This window comes from Protobothrops mucrosquamatus, unplaced genomic scaffold (assembly GCF_001527695.2).
Source record: "Protobothrops mucrosquamatus isolate PMUCROS unplaced genomic scaffold, P.Mucros_1.0 scaffold33, whole genome shotgun sequence".
Lineage (NCBI taxonomy): Eukaryota > Metazoa > Chordata > Lepidosauria > Squamata > Viperidae > Protobothrops > Protobothrops mucrosquamatus.
The window spans coordinates 1,181,922-1,201,550 of NW_015386417.1; the positions used below are offsets into that span (position 1 = coordinate 1,181,922).

The 19,629-nt window shown below is 40.4% G+C and overlaps 1 protein-coding gene across 1 annotated transcript in view; it reads right to left on the reverse strand.

Moving 5' to 3' along the window:
- ITGA8 (integrin subunit alpha 8) overlaps positions 1 to 19,629 on the reverse strand; it is a 129,903-nt gene that overhangs the window by 101,377 nt on the left and 8,897 nt on the right. Inside the window, exon 2 of the mRNA XM_015811185.1 lies at positions 18,330 to 18,454. Coding sequence (XP_015666671.1) covers positions 18,330 to 18,454 — 125 coding nt within the window. The remainder of the gene's footprint in view (positions 1 to 18,329; positions 18,455 to 19,629) is intronic.

A 19,629-nucleotide genomic window follows, 5' to 3' on the forward strand; every position in this document is an offset into this window, starting at 1 on the left:
TCCTCCAGGGCCGCCCGGCCGCCGATCTTCCAGGGCTCCAGGCCGCCCGATCTTCCAGGCTTCCAGGCCGCCGATCCTCCACTGGTCGCTGATCTTCCGCCCGGCCAATCCCTCGGACTGAATCCTCCGCCGGGCCGCCAGGCCGCCAGACCACATCCGGGCAGCCGGGCCGCATCCTCCACCCGATCTTCCTCCGCCCGGCTGCCAGCAAGCTCAGCGCCCTCGGCACCCTCAGTACCAGCTGCCAGCGAAGCCGCCAGCACCCTCAACACCCTCAGCACCCCAAACCAGGGTCGTCGACCCTCAGGAGGCCCCCCATTTCTGCTGCGGGCTCCGTCTCCTCATGGAACTAACCCCGGTAGGTCCGCCATGGTTGCAGCCGCCCTGTCCCTATGAGAGGGAAACAATCAGGGCCTGCGTCCCACTTGATGACACTACTTGCTGCAACACCCTCCGACCAAATAAGGCGTCCGTGGAGGCAAACTTGTCTATTGTGTAGTGCCTTATAAATGGGGAAGACAAAGCCCAAGTCGTCGCCGTACAGATCTCGACAATGGATGCTTGTGTTGCCCAAGCCGCTGATGTTGCAGCACTGCGGGTGGAATGAGCAGTGATGCGGCTAGGAACTGACAAAGAGTGGGATTGGTATGCCCTTGCAATGCAAGCCTTGATCCACCTGCCTATGGTTGATGCCGAAACCTTCTGTCCCATGGAAGAGGGTTGAAAGGAGACAAACAGTGCCTCTGACTTGCAAAAGACAGAAGTCCTCTTGATGTACTGTCGTAGAGCCCTGCGCACATCTAGAGTGTGCCATTGACATTCAGAGTTGTGACACGGACGAGGGCAAAAGTCCGATAGTATTACTTCTTGCGACCTGTGGAACAAGGTGTTCAACTTGGGAACAAACGATGGATCTAACCGAAGGACCACCCTGTCACTGTGAAAAACGCATAGGTCCTCTCTAACAGAGAGCGCTGCCAGTTCCGATATGCTCCTGGCTGATGTGACGGCTACTAGAAAGGCTACCTTCATGGACAAGACCCGCAAATCACAGGTCTTAATGGGCTCGAACAGTGGTGTGGTAAGAGCCTGTAAGACCCGTGACAGGTCCCAAGAGGATCTATGGATCGCGGGTAGTTTGGTGTTGGTCGCTCCCTTGATGAAGGAGCGCACCATTGGGTGATGGGCTAAAGAGGAGGAATCGTCGCATGATAGCACCGTTGATAGAGCTGCCACTTGCCTTTTGATGGTATTTGGCAATAAGCCTTTGCCGAGCCCCTCCAGCAAATACTCCAGGATTCTAGGGACAGTGATGTATGAAAGATCAAATTGATTTCTGGTATACCAGAGACAAAAGTTCTTCCAAGTGGAGTCATATATTCTGTTTGTAGAAGGACATCTGGATGCCTGAATCATGTTGATTACTCTCGTTGAATAGGATTCCTGGGTCAGAAATCACCGCTCAAGTGCCAGGTGGTTAACTGGAGCCACTGGGGATCTGGATGTTGAAGTGCTCCCTGGCTGAGGTCAATGCGATCTGGAGGGATTTTCCACAGGGAAGAGATGGAAAGGCTCACGAGGTCGGCAAACCATGGTCGACTCGGCCAGTGTGGAGCAACCACACTCTGCCCTTTCCTGCAGTAGTTTGCGAATGACTGCCGGAAGCAGAGGGAGAGGGGGAAGGCGTATAGCAGGTCCCTGGGCCATGGGCTGCAGAGGGCGCCCACTCTCTCTGCCCCGGAGACGGAAAACGGGAGAAGAATCTTGGGAGCTGGGAATTTGCTGGAGATGCGAACAAGTCCAGTATCGGGTGACCGAACTTCTCTGCTATCTCCGTGAATAGTTCGGGATGCAGGCGCCACTCGGAGTGGTCCACCGTTGACCTGCTTAAGGCGTCTGCCTGCCTGTTTGTCTCTCCCGAGATGTGTTCCGCTCTGAGGGAGGAGAGGTTAGCCTCTGCCCAGGAGCACATCAGCCGGGCCTCGATCATGAGGGACCTAGACCGGGTGTCCCTCTTCCAGTTCACGTGGGCTTTGGCCGCTACATTGTCGGTAACGACTAGGACATGCTGTCCTCTCACCTCGTGTTTGAAGTGATATAAGGCGAGGTGTAAAGTTTTGGAAAAGTCACTTTAAGGCTAAAAGGGTTTGGAGGGGATTTGCAAGCAGCGCTGTGCTCAGTGCTACGATGAAAATCCTTGGAGAATTCATAGATGGGTACAACCTGTCAGAAGTCTGGAAAATGAACCAACGTGTCCTGCTGGGTACAAGACTAGGTTGTAACTGGGGAATAATACTCCAGCAGGAGGCGTGGCAACTTGTCAGACTTAGTCTATTGGGTAGCAAGATGAAGTAAATCCATCAGTGGATTCGCCATCCTCATGCTGGAGAACAAGTTGTGTGTTTTGTTCTGAACTCAGAAAAAAAACATTCCAAGTGGATTCCCTTGCAATGAAACAAAACATCAGTACTGTGATCTGTAAAAACTCCCCCTTGATTATCCCCTCCTCCCAAAATCCCAGATAGGCTGTATAAATAAGCAAGGCCTGAAGATAACGGCAACAGGTATAAGAAGTCCTTTCATTATAGGTAGACCTTGTTTAGTAACCGCAAGTGGTTAGCAACCACATCTCATTCATTAAGCAACACAATTGCTAAGTGAAACTACAACTATAATCAGCTTTCCTTTAATTTGCAGACCTGAAAACAACATTCACAAAGTTGGTTTTTATACCATGGTAATTGTGAACTGTTGCTAAATGAAGCAGCCACGAAACAAGGACTATCTGTACCACCAGTTTCTCACTTTTCCTCTGGGGGTATCAGGAGAAGATTGAAGGAGAAATTCACATTCCCACCCCTGCTCTGTCTAAATATATAAAGGGAAACCAAACAAAAAACCTTTTGGAATCCATAGATCAGCCATGCTGAGGCAGGTGCTAGAAGGCCATAGATCAACTCTATAATTTAAACAAAAATCAACTTTATTAAAGATGTCAAAAAAGACAAGGTTCCACATACCCAGTTAAAAAGAGATTACAAAATACACACACACACAAACAATAGCTGACAGCCAAACAATTCAATTTTCATGCTTGCCTGAGGTAACCGCTAACTCCAGGACTTCTTAATTCTCAGAAACCCCCCACACATTTCCCTTCTCCTTCCTCCCACCGGCCCTGCACAAACTCTTCCCACTCAAAACCTAACCTTTATTTTCCTCTATTAGTTCTCTGGGATCACATCAGCCATTTGATCATAAGGCAGCTTGAGATTTAAAAGACCAGCTGATACCCACTATAGCAGTGGTGGTGAACCTATGGCACGGGTGCCAGAGGCGGCACTCGGAGCCCTCTCTGTGGGCACAGGAGCCGTTGTCCCAGCCTTGCCTCCCCCAGTGACCCCCTCCTCTGCCACAGTCCCCCTGAAGGAGAATCGCCCTCGAGTGTGGCCCACACGGAGCAGCGCAGCCAAGGACAAGGCAGCCAGGCAGCGTAGACAAGACTCTGCCCTCACATCCCATCATGCAGTTGATGCTGCAGGGCGCAGGCAGAGGATGTGGCCGCCATACCACTGCTGGGCTGCCTAAGCGATCTGCAGTGTGCCCTGGAGGCGGTGAGTGGTCCTCTGGGCAGGCAGGGCAGAGGATGGGGGGCAGAGTGGGGGTGGGGCCAGTTTTTGGGCACTCGGTCTCTAAAAGGTTCGCCATCACTGCACTATAGAGTGGTGGTCTGCTGACTGTATCAGTTACTCAAACTAGAGAAAAATGGGCAGGTGTTGACCCAAAGGTGATTTTCAAAAGGCATAAACTTCCAAGAAAGTTGAATTTCTATGTTTTTAAAAAATATTGAAACAAATCTTCATAGAAGACAACTCTGCTGTTTCCATTGAAAGGGAATTTGTTTATATATGAATTGCTATAAAGGGAAAAAACCTTGATTCTACTGAAACAGTTCTTTAATTAAATCCTAAAACACTAAGCCAAAATATTAATAAGTCAACGTAGATGATCTATTTAACATTCCCTTTAACTGCCATTTATCTTAGCATGGAGATAACCAGGCCCAGACAGCCAAGTACAAATCACACCAAGAGTTTTACTGAAAATTTCCATTTCTTAAAAAAAATCTAGCCATTTTTTATTAACATTACTACATTACCAACTTAATAAGATCAATAATTTTTGTTTTACAGCTTTCCTGCCCAGCAGAAAAACTCAGCAAAAGCAACTTTGCTAAGGTTTTGCTTGCACAGATGGAAGAAAGGAAAAAAAGCTTTGTATGCAAAGCTTAAAAGGGAATTTTGCCTTGATGAACCTTCAAAGCATACCTTTAAAACTCTCAGATGAAATGAAGTGGCTCCCACTTTGAAACCTCAAAGTAGGGTAGCCATTTCCCCTCAGTCTGTCCATCAAATGAGGCTTCTGTGTCTTGTTAAAGTGAAAATACCTCACTTGAAAAGATCCCAGAATCCCTTTAAATAAATTGCATAAATATTAACATTAATCCATGACACAAGTGCACGAAGAGAATGTATACATAAACCAAAGCTCAATAAACCAACCCAAAGCAGAATTTCTGAATTTTTAAAAGCTCACCATTAATAGGACATTAAAGCTGAAGAAACAAGCCACCATTTCCATGAGGATGTATCTGCACCAAATCAATAGCATTAGCAACAGTCACTTGTAAAATATTACAGCATATGCACCCAAAATTCTTCATTATTTAAAAAACATGAATTTTATCTTCTCTTTAACTAATATTTTTTAATAAAAAGATTTTGGCAGCCATGCAATTTTCTTCTTCAGTCTGAGCATCTGCTTCACTGCTGTTTTCTTTCAACATCCATGCCCATTTCATCCAATTTAGTCTAGGCCAATAGCAAGTGGGACATGACTTGATCCATCTGCTATATGGCTAGAAAAAGTAAACACACCGGAGAGATACATTAGCTCCATTGCAGCATCCAGAATGAAACTCAGAAAATAGTATCACTCCAGACAGCCACATTTTGTTTTGAATTGTAAGCAAAAGTCTTTAAATGTTCATATTGTTTTAAGCATGCATACTCAAAGTGTCTATTTCAAGGTTAAAACATTTTACACATCACCTCTCCCTCTTTTCCTTCTAGCTCTGCTGTTCTTTGTCCCTCAACTGGGCCTCTATTCCAACTGCAGTGCTTAGCCATCACCAGGAAGTTCTCTGCTCTATTGTGTAATCGGGTGCCTCTGCTGATCATTAGCTATGATAATTTAACACCAAGAATCATATTCATAAAATGGGCAGCTATATAAATTTGACAAATAAATCAATACAACAAAACTATATCTGGTAATTTATTGAGTTTCTATGTCATCGGAAACATTTTTCCCATAACTACAGTCAGAAACAAAGATCAGTTCAGGAAATAAACTTTATATGCATATTATTTAGCCTTTGATATATCTCTAGTTTCAGGGTGCTGTATGTAGACTGCACAAAATCCAGTTGATTGCCAGATGGCAGCAGAGAGGTAGAACTTGCAAGATAATGTTGCGGTCATTTAGTGGTCATCTGGTAGCCCCTACTCTAACCAAAAGGACCAACTGGAGGATTCTGAAAATCTGGAGAAATTCTGACATTCTGAAGTAAAAAGATTGTCTGAGCTTAAAACATCATATTAAGCCAAGGTTTATTTATTTGCTTTATTTAACAAATATTTTGCACAAAATATTCAAAATAATAATTCATAGTTATGAGACCGCAATGGCCACAATGGCCCAGTTCACAAATTCAATCCCAAACAAATCATCATGGATGTTTGGGGAAAAGACCAAGTGAGCAAAATGTAAAATATATACTGTGATATATGCAAACTCCTTCCCCTTTGTAATTGGGTGACAATGATGCCAGAAGTAGGTAGGTGGGGGAGCTTGTGTTGTGATGCCATGGCACACATTTAGTTGTTTTGACAATATTTGACTTTTTGGAGACACATCTCCATCTGTGGTGTGCAAATGATAAAAACAGATTTGCATGTAAATTCTGCCCCTTTTGGGTGTCATCATGACATTGCATGCACATATAAAAGAGGTGGAGATTGAGCACATGTTTGAGCACAATACAGTACAGGTAGTCTACAACTTATGTCTATATGGCTATAACTTTGAACAGCTGTGGAATGAATGGATGTAAGCTAAGGACTACTTGTATTTATTCTTTAGAATAAGTTCACAACTTGGTCTTTTAGGCTAAGTTTATATTTTTGTTCTAGGCTTTCATAATTAAAACTGCAAATTTGAAAAATTGTGCATTTAACTATAATAGTTTAATCCAAAAGAACAAGTTTATACATGGAATACATGGGAGTTATCATTTAACAATCATAATTGGGACTGGCAACTCCATAGCTAAATGGCACACTCATTAGACCAAACATGTGAGTGAGACCTGTGATTTTATTGCTGATTTTTCCACTAACTCTGCTTGTTGTAAGTTAGCTGCGAAATGTGAAAATGTGGCCGCAAGAAACTGCAACTCTTATAAAAGTCAGCGGGTTGTGAAGTGTTCAAATCTCGATCATATGGCTATAGAGACCTGTGACAGTCATAAGTGTAGGAATCAGTTCTAAAATTAATTCTCCAGAATTATGATTAACTTCAAACAGTCACTAAACGAGTTAAGTGAGAACTATTTGTAAATGATTTTTTAAAAGTGTGGTTTTATTTGCTTCAGTGCAGGATAGAATGAGATGTGCTATTACTTAGGACCTTTTCTTTTCACTTTGTACGAAACAACAATGGGATGGCTTCAAATGACATCCCAGGCATTTTCTTTTTTAAAAGATTTTCTGCTTAGATTAAAGTAGGATATTTTTGCTTCATATCTAAGTAAGTATATGTGTGTGTGTGTGTGTGTGTATACATGCATACATACATTTTATTTATTTATTTATTTATTTATTTATTTATTTATTTTTTGGATTTATATCCCGCCCTTCTCCCGTAGGACTCAGGGCGGCTGACAATCTATTTAAAATACATACAAAACAATACAAATTTAAAATTAATTAAAAGGAATATTTAAATATTTGTCAAATTTTAAAATATAATTAAAACCCCCCTAAAAATTACCCTANTAGGGCGTCCCGGTCCAGAAAAGGCCGCAACTGGTGAATCAGGCGTACCTGATAAAACGCCCCCCTGGTCACGGCCGACAACTGGTCTTCCAGCGTCAGCCGCGAATCCAGGAGGACGCCCAAGTTGCGTACCCTCTCCGAGGGGGCCAAAGTTTCGCCCCCTATAGTCAGCGATGGACTCAGCTGACTATGCCGAGACATACATACATGCATATATACAGACAGACAGACAGACAATATAGTAAAGGAAAAATATATACAATGCTTTAAGGCAAAGTGAGCTACTTTTTAATCATCCAAGATGATTCTTTAGTGACCCAGGAACTCTGGTGGTGCAGTGGTTAGAATACAGTATTATAGGCTCAGTCTGCCCACAGCCTGGAGTTCAATCCTGATAGGGTTCAAGGTTGACTCAGCCTTCCATCTTTCCAAGGTCAGTAAAATGAGAACCCAGATTGTTGAGGGCAATATGCTGACTCTGTAAATTGCCCAAAGAATGCTGTAAATTGCTATTCTTAGGTCCCAAAGTGGGTGAAGTGATATAATTCATTCATAGAATTAGGATTTGGGGAGATCTCATGATGCCAACCACTGTGCCCCGGATATGACTACAGACAACAACCATTAATAGTCTCCAGCATTGCCTTCTTTAAATGCATATTTCTATGAAAATGAAAAATTTTAAAATTATATATTTCTAATAAAATATCTGAAACACATTCTGATGGGACCGAAGGCTTCACCTTTTGAAATGTACCATTGAATTTCCTCCTTGTTTGAGGATGCAGGGCTTAAATAGGTTAGAGATATCATCTCTCTGAAAATTAATTTCCTACTAAAATTAGCCTGGAACTATTGACCTCAGGTCCAGAATTAGCCCAGTGTTTCTCCTCTTTTATTTGTTTGACATTTTGTTAAAAATTAAGATCCTGCCAGTGTGGAACTACCAGATAAAGCAGAAACCATGTTCTTTAAAAGGCTTCTGAGTCATACAATATCCTAGGGAAATTAAGATAGCTGTGGCTGCTATCATCAAATTTATACTTCTCTTCAGAACTATGTGCTACATTGCTATTGGTGAATACATTCACTGAAGGATTGCCATCTAACCATTTAGTGAAAACAGAGCAGGATGGAAGGCAGCTTGCTGAGATCTAGCTCAAAATTGACCTTGGTGCTGGTCCCAAGACCAATTATTTTTATTTATGGTACTGAGACTTTCATTCACCATAATTCATCACAAATCAGTGATTTTCTGGACCACCTTACTAACATGTTTCTTAAAATAGAATTAGGGCTGCTTCATACACGCAGTTGAGTAAGATTTCTTTGTACATACAAATGCATCAGCTACATGTTCCATCGTCAGCCACAGCCACAGCCACAGCTTTCCTGCATGGAAGCAATTTCTATATATGGCAGTCCTGGTGCCTATAAAGGTCAGTGGAAACTAATAAAATGCAGAAACTAATTACTAGCAGATCATCTACAAATCCACAAAGCTACAAACATATAGCATTAGGTTGTGCTCTGTCTCATCATTAAAAAGAAGAAAACACAGAATGAAATAATAATTTATTTTTTAAAAAAAACAAAAACATCCGGATTTCAATATTTTATCTAGTTCTTTAGTTATTCTACAAATCAAGATATTCTCCTCGAAGTCAGTAATCGTTTTACCCAAAACAATATCCACGTGAAATCCAAAAAAACCTGCAATTGCAGTAGAGTATCTTTTCCTAGCCTCCCAAACCAGTTTATTGCTTTTGGCATAAGTAAACAGTACAAGGACTTTCTATGGATCGCACAATCATTTTTTAAAAATGGCTCACAGTCCTTTCTCAGATAGATTACTAACAATTGATGACACATACTTCTCCATTTCAAGACAGAAAACACATTGAGATCCTAATGTAAATTGTAGCGTAAACCATTGTAGGATAATGGTTGCTAATCCAAAATTGGGAGGATCCAAATTCAACTGCAGCCCAGCCCCAAGCCATGGAAGCGCAGCATCTCTCAGCCCAGCTACCAAAAAACTAGGACAGCACTGTGTTCCTGAAGAAAATAGGGGAGATAATCTGAAGGAAAGAATAAAATAATAGCTCTAATGACATTAAAAGTATTTAACATAGGAAACCAGAATGATCTCTGACTATATGCATGATATATCCCAATCTAGTTTGCATCATGATTCCTCCACTTATTATTTATTTAGTGTATGGCATACAATGTCAGGGAAATCTACAAATGCTAGACCCAATGCAGTCCTGACAGCCTAGATTGCTAGTTCATTCTGTATGCCGCTTGTGCTCCTATCCTTGGTACACCACAGGGGACAAACTAGCTTTACACCAGCTAACTAGTGGCGCTTGGTTTGCTGGCTCTTCCCGACTCCTCCACCAGTCTTGCCTCGCTTCACCTCATGTCACATTGCCTCGCATCTGGCCTGGTCCAGCACTGGCTTCTGTTCTCTTGCACATGCAAAGACATTGTTGGAAGTCAGTATCCATTCATCCTTCTAGTGAATGGAATATTTTGGGGGGGATATTAAAAAGGACAGAATATTATATTTCCCCAAAGGAATAATGGAGAAGATCTTAAAGGTAGGAAACTCCCCATCCCAAGTTTTTCTGCCCCAAGCAGAAACCAGGTGTGTAGAAATGCAGATTTGATAATCCTTTCAGAAAGACTGGAGCCAGAAAGCTTAGAGCTGATGGAATTAGAAAGACAAAGACCCCTAGAACCTACAATCCCTCACCCAAAAAATCTAACACAGGACATAGCCATCAGCCACAGCCCCAGGGAAGCAGAACATGATCTTTAGGACATAATAGGATTAACCCACCATCATCAGACTACTAAAAGGACACACTGAACCTCAGGTCAAAGTTCATGCCACAGGAACAACTCCAAACACAAAAGAAGGTGTAAAAACCCACCACTCCCAGCAACAAGTGGTCAGCTGCTCCAGAGCCACATGTCTTGTGGTTCTGCTCTTCAATAAACTACAACCTTCTTTCTAAAGCAGTCTCCATTTTGTTTATTTCTGGCTTGGACTGGACCCTGATGAAGATTTTTCTTTCAACAGTATTTCCCACCAAAAATTGTACCCATTTGTCTACTCACAATATCAAACTGCTGGGTGGGCAGGAGCTGGACAGTGAACAGTGGGAGCTCATTCTTTCTCGTACAGCCAGGCTGGAACCGCTAAAGTGCAGACCATTTCTGGCCAACAGTTCTTGCGTCATTAAACCTTTGTGCCATCACATCCCCACTCTTCACTCACCAAAGTCTTTAATCTCTGAAAAAATGCTCAGTGTGGTCTCTGGCCTCATCTTTGGCTTAAATACAAGGATGCTCACTTGGAGTGGGATCATACAGTCAAACTAATAACTACAGACATACAGTTGAAGTCATGAACCTTTTCTAACTTCACAGAGGCAGTGAGAGGGATATTCCTTAAATTCTGGGCCTAAGCAAGATAATTTGCATCTGTTTTTTTTCTTTCCTTAAAAGGTAGTTGATAAAAGTAATCAGGCATAAATATTTCATCTTCAATTTTAAAGGCACCCTCAAATCTCTGATATCCAAACGCAATATTTTTCAAGAGTTCTTATCACCCTTAAATTCTATTTCGTGCTATATATATCACAGGACTGTATCATCTTTTTAAATAATTTTTTCATGTGATTGAATCTCTAGAGACACACAACATACAATCCTCTCTCCCTAAACAGAACTTAGATTTTGGTACAATCAACTCTGTTTCTGGACAAACTGGCTTACAGTATGTCTTCTTTATATTTTTTCAAGTCCTTCCTTAATTCTTGACAGAGAGTTCCTACTTAGATAGAAAGTCTAGATTGTACTTTTCAGTGTACAACTCAGTACACATGAAAGGGATCAATCAGCATTTCTCAGGTGCTGTAGACTTCAGCATTAGAAAAAGAAGGCGGATATAGAGGAAACAATTTCTGCTTGCATTTTTAAAGATACATCTTTAAAGCAAAAATTTGGCCACCATATTGAGCCATATTTAATAATTTAGTATTTTTGCACAAGGGAAGATCATTCATTTTAGGTTGCTCTTTAGCTACCCCTTCTGGCAGATTAGGGAATGATAATATTAATTGTAGAATTTTTCAAGATTGTATTTGTTGTCTACAATGATGAAAACATTCAATTTACCAAATAATACATCTATCAATTTATTACATAAAAATAAATTTTCATTCTGAATGTATCTGTTCCAAATATCACATAGACTATTGTAGTATACTAAAAACAAGAAAATTGTTCCATAAATAGTATCAGTATATCTTCTTTAAATATATTTTTATCCCACTTTTCAAGACAAAGGCTCTTGAGAGAATTTACAAAGTAGAGAAAAAGCACTATGTTTTTTTTAAAAAAATCCTATATCTCTCATATCCTCCCTGCCTCCCTCTCTCCATAGGAATATATATAAACATATGGACTTCAACATCCAGCATTCAGAATTCTTTTATCCTACACATGCTTTTCTGGGAATTCTGAATAAAGAATTTCACACATCTGGAGACTGTGCAATTGATGATGCAAATACACAGTAACAGTTGTTAGGCCAAAAGACTACATATGGGGAAAGCAAACAATTAAACTATGGAACTTACAACATTATCACCTAAAAAGTGCTATGGGGCGTTAGACTGGACTACTGCAGGATTGCATCTCCCCAATGACATCTGTCTGTTCCACATGCTCTAACATAGAGGTCCCCAACCTTTTGGGCACCAGGGACCGGTTCCATGGTGAAAGGTTTTTCTGCGGACCAAAGAGTGTATGGTTTTGTGTGCTGCCTGCATCCCATGGATGGGGCTTTGCTTGTTTGTGCGGATCAGTTGCTGACATGCCACAGACCAGTACTGGTCCACGGACCGGGAGTTGGGTAACCCTGCTCTAACAGGATAGGCATGCTTCCCTGAAACAGCTTCTTCTAGTGGACCAATAGTCATTCCTTTTCCACTGTAGAAAGGCACCAAAGAATTTGTTGTTGCTTTCTTCTTGGCCACTGGGGCCAGGATAATTGGGATTCCTATCAGTGGAGAGTAATAATTGCAAATCACTTAAGGTTGTGTATGGATTTCAATTGGAATTGTCCATTTTATTTTTGTATGTTTGGGGTTTCTGATAAGCTGGCTAGAGTTGCACTGTTCCAGTTGGGTAGCTTTATACCAGTGGTGGGGAACCTATGGCACGAGTGCCCGAGGTGGCACTCAGAGCCCTCTCTGTGGGCACGCGCGCCGTCGGCCCAGTCCTAGGCCTTCAGCTGGATTTTATAAAACCTTTTCGCTTTAGGTCTCCGCTGCCATGTGCAAAAAAAAAAAAAGGTTCAATCAGTCAATTTCAACTTCTTGCGGGGGAAAAAAAGATCTTGCAAAGTTGGAATTGATTGATTGAACTTTTTAGTCCCACCCAGTCTGCCGTTACCACCGCAGCCACGCCCACCCAATAGGCCACACCCATCCGGCACTCAACGATGCATAAGTGGGTTTTGGGTTGCAGTTTGGGCACTCAGTCTCTTAAAGGTTCGCCATCACTGCTTTATACATTCTTTAAATAAACAAACAAACAAATAATATTTTTATTGGCTACCAGTCTACAGTAACAATTTTCAACCTGTGTTCCATATGTTACAGGAATTCCACTAAAAACAAGGGGGTCTAATCCTATGCAACTTTATGTGTCATGTTAGTTGTTAGACTATTACGTGTAGTGTCACTTGCCTAAATCATCTTGTTGCACAATATAATAGTTGCTATTTTTAAATTTATGATTTTTTGTGATGTGTCAATGTGAAATGATGTTCTTTACACATTAAGTGGTTGGAACATGGGAATATGGAATTTGATTGGTGGTTTTTATCTGGCAGACTCAGGAGAACATATGAAAAAAAACTTCCTTATGGAGTGGTTTGCAAAACATTTTGATGATGATGTAGTGGTCTGCAAAGGAATAGTCTGGGCACAGCTGGGTTATAAGTTGACTCCAGGATCAGAGGCACCATGTCTCAAATATCAGTTCCTAGGAAACAGCAACAATGGAAGATAATAGAACCATAGAGTTGGAAGGGGCTACTGAGTCCAACTATCTGCTCTGGGCAGAAATCCAAATTAAAGCAGTCCTACAGATGCTTTCCAGCCTCCACTTTAGCACAAGCAAAGTCTGGAGAACATGAATAATTGGTTCCATTGTCAAACTGCAGTTACTATAACAATTTCTTTTCCTAATAGTCAAATGGAATCTTTCTTCCTGCAATTTAAATCCATTTCTCTATGTCTGGGACAGTGAAGAACAGATCCTAGTCTTTTTCTTTGTGACATTCTTTCAGATACTTGAATGATCGTATCATATTTTTCTTCAATGTTTCCTACAAGTTAAACATTCCTAATTCATTCAGTCTCCTCTTCAATAGACTCTATTCTGAATTATCTAAGTATCTTCATTATCCTGTCCAATTTATATGAATCTTTAATGTTCCAGATTGCCTTCTTAATGGATATATAAGGTCTGCTTTTCTGCCCTAAGAGGTTCCTATGTGGCCACTGTGTCTCAGAATATTGTACTCAACGAGATAGGATCAGCTTTGATCCAGCATGTTTAAGTCACTAATGACTGCTACAGGATTGGGTTGGTAACGCACTGTATAACACATGAGATGGTAGAGAACTGTTACTTTACTAGTAGGTAGCAATATTCCCATCCTTCACAGATTCACCCAACATGAGATTGTAGTGAGATCTCATAAGATTTGGCTGAGATTGTTCAATTTTTGGTGCTTTCTGCCAAATGGGAAAAAAGGGTACCTTGAACAACTTCAAAGCAGAACGGAATCATTTCAAATTGATATAAGACATATGTATAATTTCTATTGTTTTTTCAATAAAACCACTTGTAGAAAGTTATCTTCTTTCCATTGCTGGTCCACTGACTACATGGCTGTTATTATTGGCAACAGAAGTGAGAAACCTATCCAACTCTGCTGTGCAGTTTCCTTGCAAGGAAAGATTAGAAATCCCATATACTATCCAAAAAGCTAGCATAGTCAGGGATGGGGGAGAGAAAACAACAGCCTCCCCTCCAAGTGTGAAAAACCTTTCAAAGAAGTCTTATGTTCAGCATTTAAGAACAAGCTGGAAATGGGGTCCAAAATAGGAATGTGGATTGCCTGATATTTTTATATTCTTACTTGCAGCTGTCCTTTGTAATCTATTTTTATGTAATAGCAATGTTTAAATTATTTTATTGTGCAAACTGATCAAAGAGTTTGAATTTACACTTAAATTCGTGTGCCCCAAAATTCTGCATCTAAAATATGCTGTTTTAATAGTATTTCTCTACCTCCTTTATATTTTTTGTGACATCCAGAACTTGGATAAACATAATTCCAAGCCTTCTATAAAAAGATTATAACACTTGAAGCGCTCCCTTTTAATAAAAAATAATAATAAACCAATTAGACTCCATTCCTAACCTCTTTACCAAGATCTTTTGGGATACAGAGGATGAGAAGACTAGATGTAAGTGATGTAAGCTTTCAGAAACTATATTTCATTCTACCAAAGTATTTGCCCATGTCCCTCAGTCTAAGAATATCAACATTTGAATGTGAAGATTGACCTAAATCTAATCCATTGCATCTTACAGGGTAAAATGCTGTTTCTCAGCTGTTTTATGTTTGGACTTTAATTCTGAATGGTTAATTTATGGGCAGGAGAATATTTATTCTGAAAGCTATTAAGTGGTCTAAGCTCTTGGTTTACTGTACTGATTTTGTTTCTTTCTTCCAGAGAAGTTATGACATCAAAATGAGTATGGGGACACTCTTACACACACGAAAGTACCAGAAAAAACTAAGTTGAACTTGATGAATCCTAGCTGTCACTTCTAACAATCGGATCTGTTTAAATTAAAGTCTTTCCTTTTTAATGTTTCAGAAGACACTAGCAATAAATCGATTTTGAGGGCCATACAGAAACAACAGAAAACAAACTGCACAAATTGTTTCAAATGTGTTTTCCCTTTAATTAAATAAGAACCATCTGTTGGGGGTGGGGGTGGAGGCATTTGGATGTGATCCATATTATTCCTCTGTTAATTTCCATCCAGCCTCCATTACTTTGAGAGAAATATGCATGCAAAACTGGGTGCTTTTATGCTTTTAATGGGCAGAAGATTTGTTATATAGAAGGCTGCTAAATCCCAACCTTAAGCACATTTTAATTTTAGAAGCCAATGATGAACCAACTTGTATAAAATCAAATATGTATTTAAAACAACAACGAAAAAGAAATTACATATAAACAAGGAGATATAAAAAATTAAGAATGACAGATATAAAGAATTCCATTTTGGATCTTTGCAGAAATTAGTTATGTTTCTCTCCTAGTAGATCCATGGCAAGCTAAAAACCAAGCTAAAACATTTTTTTCCTTCCATAACTTTAATCTTTTCAAATATAACCTGGCCCAGGAAAATAAATGGATGGAAGTATGGATGGATGGAGAAGAAAAAAAGAAAGGAAGGAAGGAAGGAAGGAGAAGAAAGAAAGAAAGAAAGAAAGAAAGAAAGAAAGAAAGAAAGAAAGAAAGAAAGAAAGAAAGAAAGAAAGAAAGAAAGAAAGAAAGAAAGAAAATGTCATGTTCACAGAGAAGTGAAAGCATAGGTAGACTACAATTGGGATTGGTAACTCTGTTGCTAACTGCCATGGTCACTAAGTGAAAAATCATATGATCTCAACATATAGATCACTTCCAGTTTGATTGTTAAATGAATCACCAGTCATTAAACAAGACATCACATGACTGTGACTTGCAATCTTACTTCCATGTTCTCCATTAACTCTGCTGCTTATGAAACAAAAGAATGGAGTCATATAATGATAGGATGTAGGGACAATCCTAACTTAAGATGATTAACTGGTAAGGATGCCCCTGTCTTCTCTTAAGGAGCTGATGATATGCCCAGATCTTAAAGGGCCATTGCTCAATCCAGCTAATCCAGATAGCTTTCATCCAGTTTCTAACAATCCCTTTTTAGGGAAGATTGTGAGAAGGTGCTCACATTCAAAGGACTCTGGATTAAAACAGATTACCATCACCATTTCAGTTGTAATTCGGGAGAGGATGTGGGACTGAGTGAGCACTGAATAAATTCTTCCTCTGCGGAAGCAGGATGGGAGTAGTGTATCCATCCTTCCTCCTCTTGACCTCTCAACAGCTTTTGATATCATCAGTCATGGTATCCCTTTGAACCATCTTTGGATTGGAGGTGGGTAGCATTATACTGTGCTGATTCTCCTACTTCCTCTGGGGCCAGGTCTAGTCAGTTTGGACAGGAGAAAAGAGATCCAACCCTATTGTATGGAGTGCCATAGGGCTCATCCCTTTCTCCCCTCGTGATGAATATCAACATGAGGGGAGAAAGGGATGATCCATGTTGAATGTCAACATGAGGCCACTGGGTGAAGTTACCCAATGGTTTGGAGTGAGATGTCATCAGTAGGCTGATGATAGCCACTTTTATATCTCCATCCCAAGTCACCAGAGTTTTGCCATGGTCATCCTATCTCAGTGCCTGAGGCTGTGCAGGCCTGGATGGGTTACAATAGGCTTCAAGTCAATTAAGTGGCTTTGGATGTTGGACATTCTGATGCTAACAACCTTTTATCTTTGGTCCTGGGTGGAGTGGCACTCTCTCTGACAGCACTAAAAGTAATCTGGGGGGGGGGTCCTCTTGAACTCATGGCTCCTGTTGGAAAAGATGATGGCAGCCATTTATACATTTTCAGTTTATGTACCAGCTGTGCCCACTCCTGGACCAGAAAGCCCTGCACATTGTTACTCATGCCCTTGTGATCTCCTGTCTGGATTACTCAATGTGCTCTACATGGGGCTGCCCTTGAAGGGCATTTAGAAGCTTCTACTGATGCAGAATACATGGGATTTTCTCACATTCTCTTTTTAGGGTTGATTACTTTATGCCTGTTCAGTGGCCTGTACTAGTTGCCATTGTGCTTCCAGATGCAACTCAAGGGGCTAGTTGTCAGCTTCATGGCTTAGGACCAAATTATCTGAAGAACCATCTTATACCAGTTTTTTGTGCCCATCCAAACTGGTCTGGCAGAATGAGCGTGCTCTCAGATCCCATCGTCCAGGGAATACCAGCTAGTGGGGACCAAGAAACATTTCTTTTTTGCTGTAGCACACATTCTATGAAACATCCTTCTTCTGGATATTAGAATGGTCCTGACCCTGCTGGCTTTCCTAACAGTCAAAAGATTTGATTATGTGCCTGGGCCTAGGACTCAGAGTGTGTGACAGATCCCATCTCCTGGCTGTGTTAACAACCATGAATTACAACATGCTCTTTGTGTTATTTTACTTTTTGTTATGTAATAGTAATTTGTGTGATTGTTCACCTGTTCACCTGTACTGAGTTTAGAGGCCATACAAACTGAATGAATGAATGAGCAAACAGACAAAGACTGGTTGCAAATCCTTTCTTTACACTGTTGACACTTTGAATAGTCACTAAATGAAGCAGTAAAGGACTACCTGTATTTGTTTAGAAGATGGTTCTCTTGCAGCACTTTCTGTAGTGATTGAGAGATGCACAGTGTTTGAAGTATTACAGAAGAATCAGTCTCTGAATAAACAGCCCCATACTACTGTGGATATGCAGACAGGACATTTAATATAAATAAGTATACCTATTTTTCAGATGCTTTGTATATCTTCCCCCAAAGATCCATAACTTGGCCTGTTGCAACTGGTCCAGCAATTTTTAGAAGAACTATTAAAAATCTGGAGGAAAATGAACTAAATGAACTAAAAATCTAACTCCTAAATGGGCAGGTGAATAAAATAGATTCCATTTAAGTCTAATCAAGTATAATCATATACTTTTGCTAAGATGGAAGATATATAAATCCAACTTTTGGACATCACTTTACTTCTCTTGGGACTCTTCTGCACAAGGTCTTCTGCACAAGGCGATACAGCATATACAATATCCAAGAATTGTGTCTTCTCTAAAGAGCCACTGATTTAGATCAGACAAACTGACATAATGAACGGAACATCCAATCTGCGCGCACCTGAGACAATGATCAGTGGCACTGTTTGGTTGAACATTCCCATGCAAATGACACAGAAACAATTTACTTACTTTTATTATCAAAAGGGATCTGTTTGCACTCCATAGCTGGCCAAGGGCAATAGTAGACGGCTCCTCCTTCCACTATGTCTGGCTGGGTTGTGTTGGCTTTAGGAGCTCCAACTAGGACACTTACTCTGCAAAAGAGGCAAGGGAAAACCACTAAGTATGAATCTGAAAGAGCCCAGGCAAGTTGCTTTGTTGACTGAGATCTGATTCCAGAAGTCCTTTTCTGATTCCAGACAAAAACCTTACACCTCAGTCAGGAAAAGAAAAGCATCAGTCAAAGCAAGACAGACAAACAAACAAACAAACAAATATAAAAAAATCCAATCCCAAATAATATTTGTCAAATGGCAAAGATTGTCAAATTTATGGCACTGAAGAAGCACTAAATAACAATGTTTTTAGGAGGTGAGAAAAAGCAATACTGAAGCTGAGAAACAATGTTTTCTCATTATTTTCCTGGGCGTTTGTTTGGTTATAGAGGGCTCTCTCTAGCTCAGATCACTGGGTTCTGGGCTAGTCCCACCATTATTGTTTACTATTTAGTAGTGAAGTGGAAGACTATTTTTTGGCACACAGCTACATGGTTACATGTCTTTTTTTAGGGCAAATGTGTGCTCCAAGAGAAATGTAGGAAGCATTGATGGAAACATGCATTCAACTATTCTTCCTTTAAAGGCATTGCATTTTTTTTTACTTTTTATTCCAGGAAAGTTACATTCAAATGAAGGATTAAATTATCACAGAAACCGTAACATTTTCCCCAGTGGGTGAAAATTAGATTCAAAGGGCTGAAGATTCTGAATTCCAAATTGGGAAGTCCCTAGTTTAAAAAGCTGCTATAATCAGACACCTCCCAGAATTTCTCAACAAGCATTAGCATCTCTGGGAGATATAGTCTATCTATATGGAGGACACCCAAATACATCTTTCCTACTTCACCTACTACACAAAGGGTACAACGTTTTACAGAATGGTTACAAGGATTCTGTCCTCGACTTACAACAATTCATTCAGTGATCAGTCGAATTTACAATGGCACTGAAAAGAAGTGACTTATGACCATTTTCACACTTACGACCATTGCAGCATGCCATGATCACGTAATCAAAATTCAGATATTTGGCAACTGGTTCGTATTTATAATGGTTGCGGTGTCCTGGGATCGTGTGATTATCTTTTGTGACCTTCTGACAATCAAAGTCAATAGCGAAGCCAGATTCACTTAAGTGTGTGCAGTGATTCACTTATTAACTATTCACTATTGTCATTATTATTTACTATTATTTCATTATTATTGATTCAC